At 37.7% G+C, this 24,097-nt stretch overlaps 1 protein-coding gene across 1 annotated transcript in view; it reads left to right on the plus strand.

The window, feature by feature from the left end:
- The window catches only part of DLGAP4 (DLG associated protein 4), a 1,245,417-nt gene that overhangs the window by 452,474 nt on the left and 768,846 nt on the right, over window positions 1–24,097 (plus strand). The window contains exon 6 of the mRNA XM_044090114.1: window positions 2,499–2,751. Coding sequence (XP_043946049.1) covers window positions 2,499–2,751 — 253 coding nt within the window. The remainder of the gene's footprint in view (window positions 1–2,498; window positions 2,752–24,097) is intronic.

The raw sequence follows: 24,097 nt of genomic DNA on the forward strand, positions 1-24,097 counted from the left end.
AGCAGTCCAGTTCAAATGTACAATTTTGCAGGAACTCCTTTACTTCATCTTCAGTTAAAGCAGAATTAAAAGTATTAATAAACCAAATAACAGAAACAGCATATGGGAGAATAAGGTAACTAAATGGAGACAACCCTTTGTAGGAGCCAAGCGGATTCTAAACAATAAAAAAAATTCACACTGAAAGAACATAGGAACATACGTTCACTGCTAAATGACAGGCCCATAGTATCCACAAATGCCTAAGAAGTGAAAAGGTCATGCTAAGAGAGAATGAGAGATCAGTCATTGGTAAGAAGCCAGCCAAATGTGAGCCACATGGGCATTTAAAGCATATAGGTGAACTGTACCTGTGGTTGTACAAGTAAAAGGTAAGGACTTTAGTTTCTAGGGCACAGCTGTTAGAACTTTCAGTACTACAGCAGCTCTGGTTTAAGCACAAACAGTCTGCAAGTGGTGCAGTATTCACATATCTTACCAGTATGGCAATCCCTCAGTGTCTCCTTTTGTAAGATGTGTGATGCCCTTGCACTGGCCCAGTAATCAAGTAGCCTCAATCCTCACCACTGGCAACAGTGGGGAATGTACACACTGGGAGGATGACAAGTACACACACAGTAAAGTGCAATTTCCCTTAAGAGCACACAGAGACCATGGTCTGGGGCTGGTTTCTCCCTCTTTCACCAGATCCCCAATAAGACTCCTCACTGGCACAGCTATAGGGTTGAGATCTCAGCACCCTCTCTGTCCAACCAGTGATTTGTGTCCCTGCCCAATTAGCTGACACACACACACACACACACACACACACACACACACACACACACACACCTAGTAAGGCTGGCACAGATTTACTAGGTATGCACCCTTCTGCCAAGACTATAAGGTAGTTCTGACTGCTACCAGCCAGTCTTTATCAGTTACTTTAAGGCTCTTAACAAAGGGTGTCCAATCTTACTTGGTAACGTTACTATGGTAGCTTGACCAAGCCAGGCTATTAGGAGTGGCCTGTACAGTGTCACCAAATAGATATGTTAGTACTCTAAGAACTTAAATATCTCTAAACAGACCAGCCACAATTGAAAGGTTTAAATATATTTAATAAAAGAACAAGACAATACTCAGTAAGTAATCAATTGTATCAGAGCTCAAAATCACAGGAAATATTTAAAACAACATTGCAGGATAGTCTCAAATAAATAAAGAAAATATCTAAGCTATACTTCGCAATATTCCTATCTGAATCTAAAAGAGTTACTATCCCCTAGAAACTTACTTACAGCAAGGCAAGTGCGGAAGGTGATGAGTAGATGTTGTTGTCAGGTCAAAAGACAGATGCAAAAATGCCCCCTCTCTCTCTCAGAGAGAATTTTTAAATTAATATCAAATATTACTGCTGGGTTAGCTTGAATGACATCCATTTTTGTCACCTGAGTTTAGTTCCCAAGTTAAACCCCCAGTGGCAGAAACTAACAACATTTAACATCTCTCTGTGAAAATACATAGCCTTCAGCTGTTTGCAACTGTTAGAGGACATAAAACAATAAAACACAAAACAACACAGAGAGTCCCCTAGCGTTGACATCCTGTCTCCTGTTAACTGAAACTGAAAGATAGCTTTTATAGCACAATCATAAAACAATTTAATTTCAGCTACTTTCTTGAAGTTGTTCAAGTTAACCCTCTATGTTCTAGTTTCCACTGTTAAAAAATATAACCATTTACACAATTACAATAGTTTATATACATTTCTGTTCTAAGCCAGCAGCAGGGCATGCTGTGGTTACATTTTATCTCAATATAGAACATACAGTTCTAACACAGTTATAGCACAAGCATCTTACATGAAGCATGTTGGCATTCACAAATGACACATAACCACTTACAAAATTCCAGATAACTGGGCTGGCAGTATTTCCTTCTGTCACACTTCCATATAAATCATATTAATATTCACAAATGACATAGAATTATTTACAAAATTCCAGATAGCTGGGCTGGCAGTATTTCCCTTTGTCACAGCATGTATCACTGGGACATGTACATTAACGCTTTTCTAAATGGGTTTGTTTTGTGAACATATTCAAACTTACCAGTTGCAAATTTACTGATGTAAGATGGTAGGATAGTCTTTAAAAAAATTGCTATGCTTATTGAGTTTTATATTTGCATACATCATTAAGGTCCCAAGACAAGGGGGGTATCTTTGGTTGTAAGGAGTATAATTCCACCCTGCACAATGCAGGAAGCAGTTTTACTTCAAGAAAAAGCCTGACTACTAGTTTTAAATTTTACTCCAGAATGGAAATGAAATTTCTCAGGCTTTACTGCAGTTTTGAAGCAAAATAAATTAGCAAAATCTGTACATATTTTCAATGTTATGATAAATGTGAATATATGTAAAAAACGTTATTGCATACAGTAAGAGATACTCTTTTACATGCATTTGTAAAGCTCAGTAAGCCCTTAAGATGTTTACCATATATTGACTCCTGCAGATGCAAGAAGATGAGAGAAATGATCACTATGAGCCAGCGATGGAATCTGCATTCAGCGAAGGAGAATCTATAAATACTGAAGCCTTGGACTTAACCTTGCCCAGCTGTTTCCGATCAAGGAGCCAAAGTTACCTTCGAGCAATTCAGGCAGGATGCTCCCAGGAAGAAGAAGAAGACAGTGTGTCTGTCCACTCAACGTCTCCCCCTGAATCTGCCACGGCCACAACTGTGAGGACCAACCCCTCCAACAACAGTAAGTGCTCCTTCCCTTTGAATGTGGGAATGCAATTGTTTATAGGTATAAAGACTGGGTCGTACCACACATGCAAAACCAAAGCTCTGAATTTTAAATAAGAAACTACAAGTTATTTATGAAGCAGATCACCTCTTGCAACATTTTTTTCTGTTTGATTATGGCCCATGAGAGAACAATTGCTAAGATCACCAAAAGCAGAGAATAAGTTTATGTAATAGAAGCAACACACAGTTAGCAGATGTGTTTGTTACAAGCATATAGTTCCAAACAATACTTGGCTAGAAAAATAATTCCTCACCTGATTTTCATTGCAGTGATTAGAAAGAAATTTGTACATACTGCAATCAATCAGGCAAGTATATAACACTAAAAAAGGAGGGATGAACAGAATGCAAGCTGATTATTATTATTATTGTTGTTGTTACTATTTATTTTGTACAGCAGGAAAATGTTTTACATGTCTCACTATCTTCTTCTTCTTCTTTCGGCTTTTTTCCTGGTTAGGGGTCGCCACAGCGGATCACCTGTCCGCTCATGATTGGCAGTGGAGTTTTACAGTGTCGAGTTGCCAGCCCGGCACCCAACCTTCCACAGATGGCACACACATGCACACACTCACACCTAGGGCCAATTTAGAGTGTCCAATCTACCTACAGCATGTCTTTGGGATGTGGGAGGAAACCGGAGCACCCGGAGGAAACCCACGCGACCACAGGGAGGACATGCAGACTCTGCACAGAAGGCACCCCAGCCAAGGATTGAACCAGAGAACCTCTTGCTGTGAGGGGGCAACGCTAACCGCTGCAATAGACTAATATAATTGTTAGCTTTAAAGTGTCACAAAACATGAGTTGTGTAGTGTACTTTTAGAAATACTAAACAAGCTAACCTAGTTTATGGGGCTGCTCATAAAAACATCTGTTTTAAAAGTTTTTATTAATTAATGAATCTTCAGTCTGCCTATAATAGGCTAATTCCTGCATGTTCATTTGCTTTGATCAGTCTCAGTATTGTAACATGGGGAAATGTGACTTCAAAAGAAGCAGTAACGGTAAGAATAAACTTAGTAGCTACAAACTGAAAATGAAAGTTTAGAATTCAAGCAAACAGAAACTTGTATAGCGGTTCCCTTATTAAAACTGATGCTGGCACGTCACATACAGAAATGTAATTAATATTGCAATGAAGCCATTCCATGTATTGGGAGAAATTACTAGTTTGCACATTTTGCTTCCCATTGCAGAGGTTTGCAGTGGTTTGCATTTAAGTACTAGAAGTTACCTTTTTTAATAAATTCAGTAATCAGTAAATAATCAAGAGGCAAAGTACATTGGATATGTACTGTATTCTGGTGGCTAGTTTAACAGTAGAGCTAAACCTTTGGAACGTAATACTGAACTGAGTGATATCAGTCAACAAAAACAGGAACAGGATGATTGAAAAGACTGAACTTTGTGTTTCAAAAGAGTGCACCAAATTCCAGCTCAGAACCAGACCTGCCATATCATAAAAGAAAAACACTTGGGTTTGCCAGAAAACATGTTTTCCCAGCTCCAAAACGGTGTCTTCTGGAACTGGTTGTAAGGAATGCTTGACTAGCTTGTAGTCTTATTTGCCACCTAACCTCTCTTTCTTCTATGTGACTTCTAAAATCTAAAGGCATTGTTGGTGTTACATGTAGTGATCTATGATCTATGAACACACAAATCAGATCACTACATGTAACACCAACAATGCCTTGTACAAACACTCTTGTTTTTGTAAGAAATTTAGTGGGTTTAAATTTGGTATTATTGAGAAAGTTTTACCCAATCCTAGGGGGGAGATTTTAGAAGTCACATAGAAGAGAGGTTAGGTGGCAAATAAGACTACAAGCTAGTCAAGCCCCAGGATTGAATGAAATGATATCCATTAAGCCAATTTTAAATAAGAAGGAAGCTTTAGTTAGTTAATTTACATATTTACAAATATATTTATAAACATATTTATTCATTTATTAATTAATTGATTTTAGATACTTTTTTAACATGTACACGATTCCAACATTTACCTACACACAATTGTCTAGATAGATTTTAGATAGTTTTGTATGTATTTGTATATAGTTTTAACATAATTCTCTGTCAAGAGGTTCTGAAGTTTTTAAGTTACCACACACAATATTTATAGCAACTTTTCCAGTAGTTAGATACCACACGTTTCTCATTGACATGGGTTTATTGTTATATATATGTGTATTCATACAAACACAAACGTGTTTTAGTCATTGTTAAAGGTTTTAAATATATGTTTTTTAAATGCATGGTTTGGCACAAGGGGTTCCAACAGGCACTTTATAGCACTTTACAGTATTTTATAGGTTTACAGTTTGAAACATGGAGTATGGTTTCCTTTTAAGAATTCAATACAACTTTATGTAAGGGATGATGTAACTAATTAATTATTAATGGGGGAGTATATAAAGGAAAATTTAATGGTGGATTATTAATTCTGATGAAATCCCTGTGTAAGGGGAAAAAAAGCGCTCAATCCGTGTATTTTTTTTATTTTTATCTGCAATAAAGACTTGTTCGAGACTGTGGTGCTAGCAGTGTTTGCGTTGTTTGTTCCATAATTTGGCTATTTTATTTGAGAACAGGGCTTCACTATGAGTGTTGTTAGCTTTGTTTACTGTGAGAAAGTGTCTGTCTGCAGATCTTAGACTTTGTGGGCATGAGTAGGGAACAACAAGTTTCTTGAGGGGTAGGCAATTGTCAGGATGGAAGATGATATTGTGTGTGAATTTAAGTTGGTAGAGATAGAGAAGGTTTGGTAGCTTGAGCCAATTTAATTTATGTAGAGCAATACAGTGGTGGGTTTGATGGGGAAGGTCGGCTGCAAAGCAGGCTATTTTGTTTTAGCACGTTTCCAATTTGATTAAGTCTGATCTTTGTAAGTTGGTAAGGAGGGGGAAAGAATGAAGAAATGTAGAGAGGAGGAAGGTTCTGGATATGGCTAGTCTGGTATTGTCAGTGAGGAATGGTTTGTTTCTGTACAGTGAGTCAAGTTTGACATGAACTTTATTAATTGTGAGGGCTATTTGTTGGTCAAATCTGAGTTTGTTGTCGATAGTCATGCCGAGGCATTTTGTAGGCTCAACTAGTTGAATGACTGTGTTGTTTGCTGACAGAATGTTGAAAGGAGGGGTGGCAGGTAATTGTTTGCTACTGGTAAGTAGCATTAACTGTGTCTTTTTGGGGTTGAGGATTAGTTGTGGTTTACTTAGATATGTTTTAATATCATTAAAAGCTTGTTGGGCTACTATTTGGAGGTCTTGTTACGGTATTTGCTTAGCAGATTAAAGATGAATCGTCCACATACTGAACTTCTTTAGCATGTGTTGTGGATGAGGTTAGATAATTAGAGAAGATGGTGAAAAGAGGGGGCCCTAGTATGGATCCTTGGGGGACTCCAACTGAGACAGGCAGAAGTGGTGAGAGTTGGGATTTCCATTATACTGCTTATTGTCTGTCAGAAAGGCAGCTAAGGAGCCAGGAGATGGAAGTCTTTGATAGGTTTAGTGAGGCAAAAATATTAAGGAGTTTCTGATGGGATACAGTGTTGAACACTTTTGACATGTCTAGGAAGATTGATGTTACTTGCTGGTTTGAATTTCTGAGTTGGTTGATGGTGTTAGAGAAATTAATTAGGGCTGTGGTGGTGCTGCCTTTCAGTTTGAAACCATGCTGGGAGGGACAGAAAAGGCTGTGAGATAGATATTGTAGTAACTGAGCATGTATACATTTTTCCAGAATTTTGACACAGACAGAAACGATGGCTATGGGTCTGTAATTGTTTAATTCTGTTGATGTTCCTCCTTTATGCAGAGGGGTGATATAGGAAATTTTCCATAAACTTGGGACATATTGTTCTGCTATAGACCTATTTACCAGAATGGAGACAGGCAGAGCTATGGCATCAGCTGAAAGTTTGAGATACTCATTGGGGAGCTGGTCAGCTGCTAAGGAAGAAGGTTTCAGTTTTTTCAGCATCATTCTTATGGTATTAGTTGGGACAGGTTTGAGGTCAAAAGGGTTGCTGTTAGTTTCCACATTAGATGGAAGAGGTGGTGGGGTGGATTTTTTCCCTGTAACTAAAAAGATGCTGGTGTTTATAAAGCAGGCGTTGATTTGTAAGGCAATACTCAAGCTTTGGTTATTGGTTGTTGGTTCTGGAGTTGTGGCTTTACCTGGTGGAGGAGTGAGTTAATTGCGTGCCAGAACTTTTTGGGATTGTTTTCATATTTGTTTTGCATAGATGTATAATATGTTTTTTTGTCTAGTTTGAGTTTTTTGTTTGATTGTGGAAGTGCTGGTATGCTAACAGAGTTTTATTGTCTTTTGTTTTCTGGTATTGAAACCAGGTTTTGTCCCTTAGTTTTTGAAGTCTAATGGTTTCTTTTGATATCCAGGGCAATCTCTTATTTTTAACGGGATGTGTACAAGTTGTTGCTAAGCTATTTAGAATAGCTAGAAATATGTCATTGAGGTATGTTACGGCCTGATCGAGTTGGAGATGATGGAGTGGTGTCCAGTTACATTTACTGAGCATGTCTAAGAATGCTTCTTTGGAGAAGCTTTTAGTATTTCATACAACTTAGAAAACTAAAGTTTACTGACAGAGACCCTGAATTCCTGATTACTAGAGCAATCTAAATTACTAAATACATCTGCCCATAGGTGTAGCTTGCATGTCTCCAATGATGTCCTCCATCAAATTATACTTGTAATGAGCTTTCCACAGATATATATGTGCTCAGTTACATGCATACATATAAATACACACACACACACACACACACACACACACACATATATATATATATATATATATATATATATACATACATGCACACACACACACACACACACACACACACACACACACACACACATACATCTACATGAATTATAGGGTAGTGCATTAAGAATTCTAATAAAACAACAAATGAGGCATAATTGTTTTCTTTTAATGATACTGAATACACTTTTATGAACTCATTCCTGCTTAGACCTTGAATGTCTTCTGATGTTTTGACATCTTATTTTGGGTAATTTCTAAAATGATTGTTTTTTTTCTGTTAGCTCAAAGAGTTAAGGCTGTGAGTTGCTAAAGGTTCAGTGGTTTAAGATTTCTGCATCATAGTTCCAAAGTTCAATACTGACCTTCAAATGCTAGAGTATGCATGTTTTCCCTAAATTATAGCAAGCCTTACACACAGGCAAATTAGGTGGCCACCTAGGGTGCTGCTGTTGCTGTTCTGGTAGGGGTGCTTTGCCAGTATTTACTTATTTTCTTAAAGTACAGAAATGCAGCATTTTTGTACTTTACATAAATAAATAAATATGTGGCACACACAACCCCTATTTGAAGATACAGCAACCACAACACCCCAGGGAGGAAGTGTTGTATAATTCAATTTGTTGGCCTCCTGCTCTATCCCACTCATGATCTACCTAGGCAATAAATCAGATAGCTTGTGGGTAGGGCAGAGCAAGAAGCTGCAAATCTGAATCTGTATGGAGGGGGAAGAGAAAGCTATGCTATCAGCAATAGCATGAATTTTGTAGTTTGTTTTCGTTTGCATGTTTATCTTATTTTGTTTTTTTCTAACGTGTTCACAGCCATAAAGATATTTTGGATTAGCTGTCCATGATTTTGGAGTTTACAGTTCATCTGAAATGCTTGCTGTGCTGCCTGTCATATTTTGGTTTGTTTAATTTTTTTTGGTAAACCACTAAGGATTTCAGTCAGTCAAAAATTATAGATATCGATGTTCCATATTTCTTATTCCTCAGAAAATGCTTACTGATGCAAATCTGTTGTGCTGTTAACTGACTTATAGTAGTACAGAAAAAATCTGGACTGTTTGTCAGGGAATATGATTATTGGTTGTTGTTTACTCATTAGGCTGACTTGGCAGGATTACTTTGATTTTAATGAAGCAATTTGAAATACTTTGTGTGGCTACTTGTTGCCATAGAACAAAGGTGAAATTCAATAAAATACATGACTGTCATTTTTACCACAATCATCTGAAGTGCACTATAATTCCTGGGTAGATGTGGGAGCTGTCTTTAGAAAATAACTGTCCCTCTTGTTTTCCCCATTTAAACAGAAACTATACAGCTTAACAGGACTAGTGTGGATTTGCAGGATTGATATGATTTGTGTGAAGCAATGTGGAGATACTTTAATGTGTGGCTATTGTTTGTGTGACAGAGCTGAAACACAATACAATACTTGATAGTCATTTTTTATCACAATCATCTGAAGTGCATACAGAATTAGCTATAACTGCTGGACAGGAAGGTGGCAGTGCTCTGTTGAAACTAACTGACCCTCTTGTTGTTTGCTCAGCTTAAACAACCTTTACTTGGCTTTGCAGGGCTAGTTTGCATTTTTGTGAAGAATGATGGACTAATTTAACTGGACATCTGAGATATACGTAGACATAGTAGCTATAATTGCTGGGACTGTCTGTGGCAGAAACTAACTAGCTGCCTACTGTTGCTTGCACACTATTCTGACTTTGCAAGACTAATGTAATTTATGTGCAGTAACTATGAGTACTTTAATATTTGGCAGCTGTTTGTGTGGAGCAAAGGTGAAACACATTAAAAGACCATCCTCTTTATTAACAATCAGATAACTGGATTGTACTAAGAAGTGGTTATAACTGCTTGGCGGGGGTTGTCTGGATGAAAGTAACTAACCCTCTTGTCATTTGATTATTTTATGTACTCATCTTTCAAAAAATAAGGTACAAAATGCATTACAGAACATACAGATCTGTAGAACTTCTGGCAGCCTGGTGACATCCATACCCAAAGCTATAGAAGCGTATTTTGACGCAGGCTTAATAGTGGCCTCTGCCCTTTATCCCACCTAGTCTAAAACTGTCCCTGCTTAGAAGTGTGCACAGTCTCAGTGTAGCTCATGTGGGTGGCTGTGGACAATTTCATTATTTCCTTACTTTTACACCCAAATCTCAGAAGTATACACGGGTACAGCATTTCTCTGCTGTACACTTTAAACCAGAGTTGCACTCCTAGACCCCAAACGCTCCTTTGCTGAAGTCATATATTCAGACTGTAAACCACCTCAGTTTAGAATGAAGCATTCAACATATCAGTGATAGAATTTAAAGGGCCACAATTGACTCTTTGGCCAGATTCAACCAAACAGTTTTATTTTTAATATGTAATATTCAGTTTTTAAGACAGACACTTGGTAGAATACTAAGAGCTTCTGTATAGTACTTCTACCCAGAGTGAATTGCAGTGGTGGTATTCGTCTCTGGTCCCAGTTCCCACACTTTCATTCAGCAACAGTCACATACTGGGACATCTTAAAATCTCAGTCTCAGAAAAAGGCTGTACTATAGAGTCCCGTTATCTTCCTCTAAGGCACTCCTCCATCTTTTTGACTGGATAATTCAACATCCTCCCCTAATATTCCTGCCCTCTAACTACAGAAGGTCAAATCCTCCTTTTGACAAGTATATCTCACAGGAAACCCGCCATAAGGTAGCCTCTATTTCAGTACACATTCTTGGACCTTGATGTTATAAATGTATTCATACAGTTGTCCCCATTTCACCTTCTCCCTTTCTCAGGTGTGTCACACATCTGCTCATGTATTTGTTCAGATTTGTCCATAAAGTAGTTCAACATGCTAGCCCTTTCTGCTGCCCTTCTGAGGTCACCATGGGCCATCTCAAATAGCAATACCAGGTTATGACTAAAAAAGAGCCAGTAGACCAGTTCACCTACCCAGTCATTCAACAGAAATAATAGAATAGTAATAAAATAAGATGGCATTTCTGACCAGGGAAACAATAAAGTATCAGAAGTGTCAGCATGAATACCACTTCAAGTCTCACATGAAAAGAAGCTGCTGGCCTAGTGTGACTAACTTTGTCAACAAAATGTAAGTAAACAAACAAATGCAACTAAAATCAGTAATATTTAGTTATTGTGCTGTTAGCAGTCTTATTTAGTGGTATATAAAGGCAAAAACATGAACATTTGCTGTAAGGAAAGTTTACAAACTGCAAAGTATATTCTTTTCTGAAAGATCATATTCTAATACAGAAGAACTTAAGTTAAGCAAGCCATCTCATTAGATCACTTGTAATCTGTAGCATCCATATTTTTTCTTTGTAGTCCCCATAATATTATTACATGTGCATGACATCCCCATCATAATATTCTCAACCTCTTACTGAAATGGCAAAATAATTTTTATACTTAACTGCCACACTTCCACCTCTTTAAAGTCTTAGAATGTATATGTATAAATAAATCTACTGTTTGTGTATACATGTAAATAGAAATGTAACTACTGTTTGACTCATACTTAGTATAATGCAATGTAATTAAATGGAGTTTTTCTCCTCTGGCCTCTGCTGAAAATGGGTATTACCAAGTCGGATTTTCCCAGTAAACAAAAACAAATAAATAAATATTAACTGCTGTTTGTATTTCAAATTAAAAGCTTCACAATTCCTCCAAAGTCACTACCAGCATGTAGCCCATAATGATTTTATTATATGTGGATGTGAATAACTACTGCTGTTTTCATTAAATGTATTTTGAGTAAAAGCTCACTCTTTCTTTAGAAGTTGCTACTTACTATCAACCTGTAGCCCTGTTTTATGTGGATGTCATCACAATACTTACTACTGCTTTTATAATGCATTTCAAAGTACAAGCAAACCCAGTCTTCAAAAGTCCCTGCTGTCATGTTCAATTTTTAGCAGCAGAACCTGGCAGTATACTTTGCAATGAATTTTTGATGGAGCTGCTGTTAGCATGTCAAATAATAATACATGTGTCTCATATCTTCTGACAGGGTCTTTCTTTGTGGGATGATCCATTTTTCCTAGGCTGACCTAGATTCCAGTAGCCAAAAATAGCTTCCTGAAGCAATTACGCAGAAGAGTACCTGCACAATCACCTGCTGCTTGTAACTCCCATAACAGCTGGCTTTGCAGAATTGTGAATTCCTGTAAATTACAACTTGCTCATTTTTTTTCTAATAAATGGAACCTGCAGGTTGCATTTTAGTTAACTGCTTCTTATAAATATAATTGTTTGCATCTATGACTGAAATACAGAAGATATAATTCTATGTATCTATGACTGAAATACAGAATATTCAATAAAAAATGTAAGGATCTGATGAAGCAGGCACTGGACTATTTCCGGCTACAGATTCCTGCTTAATTCATCCTTTTATTTATGCCAAATAGCCTATTTTAGAAATACCACTGCATTTCCTCTGGGAATGTTAAAAATTAGAACTTAAGAGGATCAATAAAACTGGGGTGATGACATTCAGGGGTTCAACCTGAAATATAATCTGCAAAAGGGCAATGATGAGCTACTTCAGAAATGCATTAAAGATCCCATGAATTTAAATTCTTCACAAATGTACAGTTTTACTTCAACCTTTATTAGCTTCCAGTGTTATCCAACAGATGCAGAACATGTTAGTTGCTTGCCAGTAACATTTTAAGCAGCTTTCACAAAGTTATCCACTCAGTCTTTCAGTCTCACTTATGCCACTAAAACAATTTGGCTAGCTTTACTTCTGTTTCACATTTTCATATAGTACTGTTTACTAGAAACCCTCATCTGTACCATGACAAGTGTGCACTGACTAACCAGATAACAGAGGTCAGTCCCTGATACACAGCAACAAAGGCATTTACAGAATAATAGAGTGTTAATCGTGCATCCTATTGGTTCTCTATATCATGAAAACACTGTCAGTATTATACATAGCCTATTAATACATTCAGAGGACCTCACACAGCCATGTATTCTTTCATACCTCATACAAGGTACATGTGAAATATATGCATGCATCAAGCAAGAACCCCAAAACAGTAATTGTGCTCCCATCCTAATAGGCATGAAGGAATCTGTGATGGTCGCTTCTCTGGGCCAGTAAGCAAGGAGCATCAATCCTTACCACTGACACCAATGAGGGCCGGCAACTAGGAGAAAAGATGGATACACATGGTATTTTCAGATGCATCTCTCTACACCAAGCACAATTTCCCTTAAGAGCACACAGGGAACACACTCCAGACCTGGGACTGGAATCTCCTCCTCTCCCCAGACCCCAAACAAGACTCCACACTGACCTCTTTGGAGCTCTGTGTCCCTGTTCCCAGTAGCTGACACATACACTTAGATAATTAAGTTTTATACACCCACATACACAGGTGGGAAAGGTTAGCACAGTTTTAACAGCTGTGCCGCTCTGCCCAGACTATAAGGTCATTACGCTGCCATCATTCAGCTACTCTAAGACTCTTGCAAGGGTACCAAATTATACTGAGTAAAATTAATACTAATCAAGTGGTACAGTTTGACCAATGTAGCAAGGCTATCAGGAGCAGCCACAGTGTCACTAAAATAAGTACAAGTACTCTCAAGATGTTAAAAGTATTCTCTAAAGGACCAGCCACAATGAAAGGTATTGAAATATTTAATAATAAATAATAAAATAAAAAACCTGAGAATACTGGATATCTAGTTACAATAAGCACAAGAGTTTCATCACAGGAGATATAAAAATAACACAATTGGATAGATTCACACAGATGCAGAAAAAAACAGTACTTAACTAATCTCACTACATTTTCCTAACTGACTAAAGAATTACTGTTTCCTGGTTACTTACTAAAGCAAGGCAAGATGATGAGTGTCGAGTTGCTTACTACAGCAAGGCAAGATGAGGTGTGTGGATGTGAGACATCTGCGAGAGATCTTTCCTGTCAGGTTCCAAAGTGCTACTGTGAAAGCTCCAAAAATATCTCTCTCTAATATCTAAATAATCATTTCAGTGCTGATTATAGAATGACATCACATCTTGTCACCTGACTCTGGTTCAATACACATCCAGGGCTTGCTAAGATCTGTTGCAGCATCTGAAAGCTATAAAACAATTTCAAAAACTTCCACTCTTCCAGGGTATTAATTAATTCACCTGTAAGGATAATACAGTAAGATTCCTAGTCCTGGTTTCCCAGGCATTTTTCTCTCTGGCTGCAATCAGACCTGTAAAATAAAATATTTATCACTTAAACCAACCCATTTACTTTTCAACCTATTTTTCAAAATTAGCTGGACTAAGATTAACCTCTTCCCTTCCAAAATTCTCTGTGAAAACAAATACATTTAATCTTTTGTAATAATACTGTCTGACATACATGTCCAGCAGTACCTACTGTTGATGCATTTTTAACACAAGCAACTTTACAAATACATTTTAACACAAGCATCTGTACAAATCAGTGTGATAGCCAAATAACATAACATTCTTTACAAAACACCAGCTAACTATGCTGGCATATTACAGATACACTGCTTTAATCTGCCTGGCACAAATGATACTACCTCATATCATCACAGAAGCCACCCACAATATTCAGTCCTTGACCATATTATTGTGCATTCCATAAGTTCTTCCACTGTTCTGACCATTTGCACTTTCTTAAACTTCTTTGTGTAGTCCTCCTATGAGGTACACTGTTTTAGATATTCATTCTAATGTCAGATGCATTCAAAGACAAGGTCTTCTTAATGCTTTGTTGATAAAGTTGTTCTATAAACCTTAGATTAAAATTGTTACATTTTAACTTTCTTCATATGCTTCTACCCAGTCCCTTGATGCATCAGCCACTTCCTTTGCAAGTATTCAGCCTATATTCTATGTGTCATAAACAAGGGATCCATATTGTAAATCCTTTTCAAACTTCTGTCTGATAAGTGTTAACATGCTTACTTCACTTGTTGGAACCTTACACATTGCTCCCAAAGTTACTAGTCTAACATATGTTTAATATATATGGATTTAGTGATTTTTAGTTTTCCTTCTGCAAATGTCAAATCTTTGTATAAATCAGAGTATTTCTTTAAAGCTGAAATATATCCTCTACTCCTTTCAATACTTGGTAACACATTATGTTTGGCCTAAAATCCTACATATGTTATGCATTAAATGAATAGATGTTAATGTAGTATTAACTACATGAATACATTCAGTATCAACCACATACTTAGAAAAAATTATTTGCAAACATAGTCTGAGTATAAAAGGGTCCAGGAGCAAACACTTTGAGCACTTCTTATTATGGTGTGCTTCATTCCCCTATGGTTATCCAGCAGGTGCCTACTTGACATTTTACCCACATAAAATTCAGTTTGTCAGACATGGAATACTGCTAGTTTTCGGCAGTACATACTTCATGCTGCTAGTCTAGACAATAATCTGGGTAATTATTGTAGGGCTCCCAAAGCTTTACTTAAGATTGATCACATGTATTATGGAATGCCAGTATCTACGTAATCCATACTAAATTACAGTTTTGCAATAATGAATACAGAGAGTTCCATTTTATTCACTTTTGATAGCTTATTGGCCTATAGACTATGTGTCTTTTCTATAACTTTTCCAGTTTATACAGCTAGGTATTTATTTAAAAAGATACTTCATCCCTACCTCTAGGTTAACATTCCAGATTTTAATTTACTACTAATACTTAACATAGTTCTTTTAAATCTTGACTGCAGCTCCTATCAGCCCACTACATTTCCTATTTAAGTTTATCATTAATTATCATTATTTCACATACTTCAGTCTGCCTAGGTTTGCAGATAATAGCTCCGCCTTAGCTACTACCTAATTTTTTTCCACCTAACTTCTAATTAAATGCAGTAATCAAAGTTTGATCATTTCTGACTTATTTTTCTCCTTATTTCACAAAGGTGCATGTATATATATATATATATATATATATATATATATATATATATATATATATATATATATATATATATATATATATATATATATATATATATATACATACATATACATATCTATGTACATACATACACATACAAACACACGCACAGACACATACACACACACACACACACACACACACACACACACACACACACACACACACACACACATATACACATACACACACACACACACACACACACACACACACACACACACACACACACACACACACACACACACCTTTGCCATCATAGTATACAGTCCTGTCAGCTTTGATGTTGTTCTCATTGTCATGTATTATTCAAAGTGTGTTTCTCTCAAACATGTTTATTTCCTTCACTACATTTCTGTGTTTATTCAGAGGTTCTACTCTTCTAAAGGCTCCAAGTTTTTTTTCTTTTAGGGGGGTAGTTATTTCAGTCTTGTTGATACTCACCTCATGGGTCCTTTTTTTGCCTCAGACTTTTTTAATTTGTTTCTCTGGATGTTAATTTATTTATTTATTTTATTTTTTTGAAAAGTTCAAATTTTTGTGAGCTAAGAGGTCTGTAACAGTGCTTTAAACATTGGTCCTTGACTTGTTCCAACAATGTTCCTTAAAACCATTAACAGTCTCCAATTTACATATTTTACTGAAGCTTCTTCCATCATGTAACTTAACTGTACAAATTTATAGCATGCTTCTTTCTTTACTATCTAATCCTGGACAACTACAACTATATTCACATTTTGCTCATCTGTCTGTCTGTCTATAGTTATTATTCTTAGTTACATATGTCTCAACTGTCCAGATTTTCACAGAATGTCCAGATTTGTGCCTCATATTTTTGGTCTGTTTTTCATAAATGTTTTGGTTTTGTAGCAAGTCACTGAGGATTGCAGTTACTAAATAATGACACACATTTGAGTTTCAGACATCATATCCTACAAAAAATGCATTCCAATCCAAAACCTATTATAGGTTCATAGGCATTTACTAGGCTAACAACCACAAAGGCTTTTTTAAGCCTAGCCATGCATCTCAAATCTCTGACAACTTCTGGTACCCTTGATAAGTGTAAGCAGGGGCTTGGGAGGTTAACCATTTACAAGCAGGAGCCTTGGAGATTAACCATTTACAGGCTGCCTGTGTCCATTAAAGACATAGGTGCCAATCCAGGAATGAATTTCCTGTTTCCATCCAATTGCCCAAGTTACACTTGAATTGGATTATGGAGGAATTCTGCTTCACATGAATAGCAAGCTTGTTCCAGAGAATGGGTAGTCTCTGGGATACATACCTGTCTCTCCAGCAGGTCCTATTTATATTACAGGCAAGGATTAAGTCTTTAGAATGGGTAATTCTGGTGCCATTTGTTTTGCAGATATGCAGGAGCTCCATCAGAGTGGGGTCTAACAATGCTTTGTATGCCAGGCATAGATCTCCTGTCAACAGCCTGTTGGAGACAGAATACAAGGATAGGGCCTTGACGTGGTCTGCATAGGACATGTTACTTATGCCCTGTATTCTTTTTGTGAGGAATCTCTGTGGACATTCCAGCTGAAGGATATGCCTGGCTAGGTGCTTACCAAAGGAGGCATTGTGCTCAATGATAGGTCTGATGAATGTCAAATACAGTGGAACAGTGACTTCCTTTTGCCTAGATTCCATATTGCTGTTTATAAATTGCACAACATAGAATGATTTCCTCACTAATGTAGACAATGATAGCCAAAGCCTTGATTACTGTCTATGTGTGTCCACAAGTCCCTAACTACTGGGTCAACTCTTAAGGGTGTGTTGTCAGTATGATAGTTACCATGGGTGAATGGCTTCCCAAATTATACTATTATGTACTTCATGGCATTTAGTTTCTCTGACACCAGGTGTTTGTCTATGTCAGCCCTTCCTGGAGAACATTTGTGTTGGTAGATGATTCAATGACAGCTCCTAATTTGCAAATTTAGTCAGCCAGAGGCCACTGTCACTGGCCTTGACTTCAGAGAAGTAAATGCCAAAAGGAGTGGTCCTAGGACCGATCCCCGAGGGACTCTGTGACTGGTAGAGGTGGACTGTCCAATTCTAACTTCCTGGGTCCTGTCAGTGAGTCAGCTGGCTATCCACCAAGTTACATAAGGGTTCCTGACTAACCACTTAAGTATGTCAACAATGCCCAAGTGAGGGATTGTGTCAAATGCCTTGGCCAGATCAAGGAAGGCAGTGTGAACCATTTTTCCCTCATCCATAGTTTTGGTGACCTTCTCAAAAAAGTTCACCAGATTCAGTAGGCATGACCTGCCCTTGATGAGACAACATTAGGTTGGGTCCAGTGTCTGGAGATTGCCTATGTCATTATTGATCATTTCTGTGATAATTATTTCCATGGCTTTGCATATGAGACTAGTAAGACTTATGGGTCTGTAGTTTCCAGGGTCTGCAGATTGCCCACCTTTATGCAGAGGGGATGACTGTTGCGGTTCTCCATTCATGAGGGACAGAGCCTGTTTGTAGGCTACAGTTAAATAGCAATTCCAGAGGACCTGATAGATCATGTTTCATGCTATTTAGAAGTATCCTGGGATATTGCCTGGGCCCACTGATGCAGTGCTCTTGGCCTTAGAGACAGCATTAAGGACCTGTTCCCTAGTGATAGCAGGGGGAGTTGTATTGGATGGTATTTCCTGAGGAAAGGTTGCTGGGGAGAGAGAGGTAAAGTTGGAGCTGAAATTGTCAGCCAGTAGAATTGCTATATCTTTTGTCTCAGTAAAGGTGGCTCCATTTACAATGAGCTCTGCACACAATTGTGCACTTCCTTTGTGGCTGCAGACATAACTAAATAATGCCTTGTGGTTATCCTTGGCCCGACAGGCTGAATTTATGTAAGATTTGGCTGGGTAGACTTTATTTGTCCTTTGAGTTGTTTATTTAGTTCAATGCGAGTGCTTTTACCCTACTGGGTACTGTACCTCCTAATTTTTGCAATGATTCTCTTCCTTCTGTTACACAGTCTGTTGCTGTTTTGATTTAACTAGGGTGGTTTGTTTTAGGAGTTAGTTCTGTACTTCTTCCTGGTGGGTACAGCTGCCTCTATGCAGGTATTAACACACTTGTATAGGGTTTCTGTGAACAGTTATGCATAGGCAGCAATATTTTCAGGGTTTATGGGGGCTTGAAATTTTGCCAGGTTATCACTTAATAGTGGGAAGTTAGCCTCCAAGTACTTCCTGAATACTCCAGGGTTAGCTTGTGTTCCAGGTTTTATTTTTACTTCAAAGGAGACCATTTTGTGGTCTGACCTTACCAGAGAAGATATTACACTACGAGGTGTGCAGCACTCTCCCATATTAGTGAGGACCAGATCTCAGTATATTTGCACACATTGTTGGTGTATGGACAATCTGATCCAGGGAGTTTGGGTTTACAAAATCCGGGAATCTCTGTGCCTGTACATTTGGTGTATTATATGAGTCCCAGTTAATAGTAGGATAATTAAAGTCACCCGTGAATATGGTATTGGGTTGGATGGTGAGTGTTTTCAATAAGCTTAAATACATGGTATGAGTTTCCTGGGTCATAGCTTGCAAGGAAGTGGTATTAGATTTTTCCTATGGTCATTTCAACATGGAGAAGCTCAAGTGCATTGTCCTGTCTGACCAGCCTTGAGGTATATTTATTTCTGATGTAAATCGAGACACCTCCACCTTTCATTCCTGTCTATGTAGTAGCTGGTCTAAACGTGTGGAAGGCATTATAACCTGGCACTGTCGGTGTTTTCTCCGTAGCTTTAAACCATGTCTCAGTTACCAAACAGACATCAGCATTCTTTAGGATGACTAGAGCTTCTAGGGAGTGGAGTTTTTTGTTTAGACTCCTAACAATAAGCAGTAACACCTTTAGATTTTCTTGATTTTGATTTGCTTTGTCAGAAGTACTTTCAGTTTGGCATTGCCTCAAAAAGGCACTGTGGGAGAGGACAGTGGTTTACCTAATATTCAAATGCCTAGCGGAAAGAGGTGCACACCATCCATGACAAAGCAGCGTGGTCTGTTGACCATATCTTTCCATGCTGACAAATATTGCACCCCCTTAGAATGACACCAGAAACTAAGCCAGTTATTAAAGTCAGATGTTTTTTGTTCATATTGTGGCATCATCCTTGGAGAAAGTAAAATGCTAGGCTCATACCAGCCTGGGACACATGTTCCAAGAGCTCTGTGATGTCTCTGTTCATATAGTTTATGGAGGTATGTCTCAGGTCATTTACACCCACATGGACTATGACTGAGTTATATTGGTACTTGTGGCCTAATGACCTGAGTGTGTAAGTAATGTGGTGGATTCTGGCCCATGGTAAGCAACTGACCATGACTTTCTCCTTACTCAGCCTGGTGTGGGAGACATCAGTGTGCCTCACAATGGAGTCTCCATTGACTAGAATGTTGGACTCTGTGTGGCTTGCCTTATGGGCTTAGAAGTAGAGGCTCCATGAGATGTGGCTATATGTATTGATGGGGTGTTGTTTTGAAAGAGTGCATTCGGATTTGCTGATGGTGTTTGTTATGTGTACTTCATCTAGGAGGTCTTTGGGATTTAGAAAGGTTGCATTTAAGTGCCTCAGTATATGTGGGTCTAAGTGTCTGCTTTGAATTGTGCGTGATGAGTGCAGAGTGTGTACTTCTGACAACAATATTGATATTAAGAGTGCCTTTAAGTGAGAGAATTGCCTCCAGTGACATTGTGTAAATACATCTCTCACATACCATATCAGTTTGTTTGAGAATTAATTCGTTGTTAGTAAAAATGAGGCAATTTCTACATTGCCTCAGGATGCCCATATCCACCAAGCTGGTAATGGAGATAGTTGGAAAGTTCATATCCATGGCAACAGACCCTTTTTTATTGATTAGACATTTGAAGTGAGAATATAAAGTAATGTCAGGATTATCCAGTTTGCAACTCTGGGGACAGTGCTTGTCACTGGGACTAGCTGTTCTGCATGCAACTAGGTACTGGTGAAATTTCAATGGTGCTTTTACAGGAAAAATCTCAACTAAAGGTGTCTGTGGCTATACAGGGTACTGTAAAACACTCGCGGAGAAACTAATAAGTAGAACCTGATGATTTATGGATAAATTATTTAGGCAGATATTATGAAGTTAGAAATAAATCAAACAGTACTTACTGAAAGGAAATAATTAACTTGTCAAGAATGATGAAATTAGGACAGTCACCTGAATGGCTACTGCCTGGCTACTACTAATGCTGGTCTGACCACAGCTTCACATTGCTGCGATACAGCGCTCCTTTGCTTCTTCTCTCACCAAAAGCAAAACAATAGCACCAGTCCCAAGATGAGAAGCAGGTCACGGGCACTTTGGTGATCCAGAGTCTTCTCCTAGAAGATGCCCTGAATAGCAACCAGACCAATCAGGAACATCAAGCACAGACACTCACTGCCCAACCTGAAAGAGTCAGGAGTCTATGCACTCTGCTCCTTCTCTCACCAGGAGCAAAACATAAGCACAGATTCCAAACTGGTAACTATGAAGCAGTTATTAGGCTTTGCAGTGATCAGCAATCTCCAGGAAATAACATTCCTATGCTCCTTCTCGCACCAGGAGCAAAACAGAAGCACTAATCCAAAGATTATTCTAGTAAAGTTTCACATTTAATAAGAGGAACATTTAAAATCTGTCCCTGTTTTAGGCATTTGTCTCCCTATTATTTAAGGCTTTGTCCAGCTTTCTTGTGCCAAGTTGTTGAGAAGTATGCTTAGTTATAAGTTCTGAAATACCAAAATAATGTCTAGCACCTGTTCGTTTGTATTGTAGACTTGTCCCATTATTTTTCAACCAGCATATCTAGCCAAGATTTGTAGATTGTTCCAAAAATCCTTATTTTGTACATTTCCTTCAACAAACCTCATCTCGTTTTCCTACGACTTTAAACTCTTCTTAGATACACTTTTCATTTTAGACAGTGCACAAACCTCCTCCCTTATATTTTATCTATCCTACACAAAGTGTTATTCAGGAGGTTTAGAAATGGAGACATCTAACTGCAGACTTTCTGTACTGTCCACTCTACATTTTCACTGTTTTGGTGGATTATTTTTCTTTATTGATTGACATTTAAATAGGTATTTTTGTCTATATTTTGAACCATTTTATTTACTATTAGCTGCTTCTCCTGTTTTTATCACTTGCTTTTTTGAATTTCATCTGTATTGTAATAAAGCAGTGTGTTGAGTTTGAACTTATTCAGCAAAATTTCAATTGTATCAGCTGCTGTTAAACTGCTCTAGATATTAACTGACTTAATCTTACTAGTCACTGTTTTTTCTTCATGTTTAACACCAGAGACTACTTCAGCAGTATTCTTTTTGCTTACTATGCTTTGATTTCAAACTCAGAAAAATGGCAAAAAAAATATAAAAAACTTTAAACACTTTAATAATAAAATTGCAGATAAAACAACTGGTAAGTACTTTCATTCATAACGAACCTCGTCAGACCAAGTTGTTCAAAATCAGTTACTGCTTATAGCCTTTTAATACAGATCACATAACCACCAAACACTAATGCATTAACCCTTGCTTTTTAAAACCACTTTAACTTTTTCCCTATCATTAATTCCTGGAATTGCACATGCCAACAGTATTCTCTCCAGTCCAAATCTTCTTTGGCATCCCATCTTGTTATAAAATTATATACATAATCTAAAATAGTAAATTTAAAAACCGCTCTTTCCCTTTCAGTTAAATGACACTGACCTGGCTTACATGCTTTGCTAAAGCATTTGTCAGCTCTTTCCTTCCTACTGCGCTTAAATGCTTATATATCCTAAAATGTAACTCTCTCACTGTTCTGCCAGTATAGAACGTTGCCATTTTTCTGAGTTTGTTATTATATTTAACAGTGGTTGAGTTACTAGCCTTTTTTATATATACTGTCATATTAGTAGCTCACAATGCACATGCTCACTGCCACTTACTCAAAAAAGCAAGTGCTTGAACTCCCACTAACTCGATCTCCCAAATTATACAAGTCCCTCCTCACACCTGAGCCTGTATAACTATATAGCCCCACCCTAACCTAAACTGTAACCCTAAAACTCCCAACCAGTTCCCACCAAGTTCTTACACCCTTACCCTAAACCTCACTCTCCCTTCCTAACCATAAACCTAAAACTCCGATCCCCTTCCCTAAACATAAACCTAGATTCTCCAGTCTCTCCCTAAGCGTAAAACTCCCCTCCTGCTCCCTAAACCTAAAACCCTTTTCCTTTTCCATATACCACCTCCCAGTCCACTCCCTAAAGTTAAAACTCCCCCAGCCCCACTCCCTAACCCTAAAACTCTTTTCTGGCTCCCTAAACCTAAAATTCCCTTCCCTGTCTGTAAACCTAAAATTCCTCTCCCACCCTCTAAGCCTAAAATCCATTCATATTTAAGTCTGAGTCCAAGCATCTGGGACTCTAACACATGTAGTGCTCCCTTCTTTTTATTTACTCACAAATTTCACCCTTTAATACTGCATTTTTATCACCTAGTTAAACAAATTCTCCATTGTCACCATGTAAGATTCATACCCTTCAGCTTTCTGATTTTAAATGACAGCCCTGGTTTTAGTTCAGAATTTCATGGTGGCCCTTCTAAAATGAGTGACTGAAAAATGTGGTAGATTATAATTAAATAAAAAGGCAGCTGGGTGGTTCAGTTCTCAAGATGTCTGCATCATGGTTCCAGGATTTGGGGTGAGGAGTTTAAATGTTGGATTCTAAATTTTCTTCAGTTCATCTGCCTTCCTCCAAAAAGCATTATGTCGGCTGGCTCTTCTAAACTGTACATATATTTTGTTAGCCATTTTAGCCTGCATTATGGTTGGAAAGAGTGACAACCAGTTCATTTGCCCAGTTAGTTACATACTTGGTTCAGAAAATGCAAGTTAAGTTCTCTTATGTCCACTTTAAGTTAACAGTGCCAATATTTAAAAGATGCTCTGTTTTAGGCACATTCTGTCAACTTAGTCAATTTACCAGTGCTTAAATGTTTATGTGTTAGATTTTTTTTTGACATTGTAAGAGGTGAGAGCTGTGCTTCCAAACACTGAAACAATGTATGCACAGAAGTAGGGCATTACAGTCATATGACAACTTTATAGACATTTTTATGCATGCTAATTCAAATCTTTCACCTTTAAGTGGGCTGCCAATATTTGTAAGTATCCTTGAACTGAAATGTTTGTCTCCAATACCAGGAGTTAGAGGACAAGAGCTAGGATCCATAAAAAGACACTAAACATGGATACTTGAAACAAACCAGCATAATCAAAGAACAAACTCCATGCATTCCCCTTAAATATACTAATGCCACCAAAGTACAGTGGAAGAAAGAGCCCCATTTGCAGCGTTTATCTTTTAAACAAAACATAGTCAAACTTGAACTTACACTTAACAAAAATAAAACACCAAACTTTCCATTACCTCTCATCT

The sequence above is a fragment of the Protopterus annectens genome, chromosome 12.part0, assembly GCF_019279795.1.
Source record: "Protopterus annectens isolate FY-2018-M chromosome 12.part0, PAN1.0, whole genome shotgun sequence".
Taxonomy (NCBI): domain Eukaryota; kingdom Metazoa; phylum Chordata; order Ceratodontiformes; family Protopteridae; genus Protopterus; species Protopterus annectens.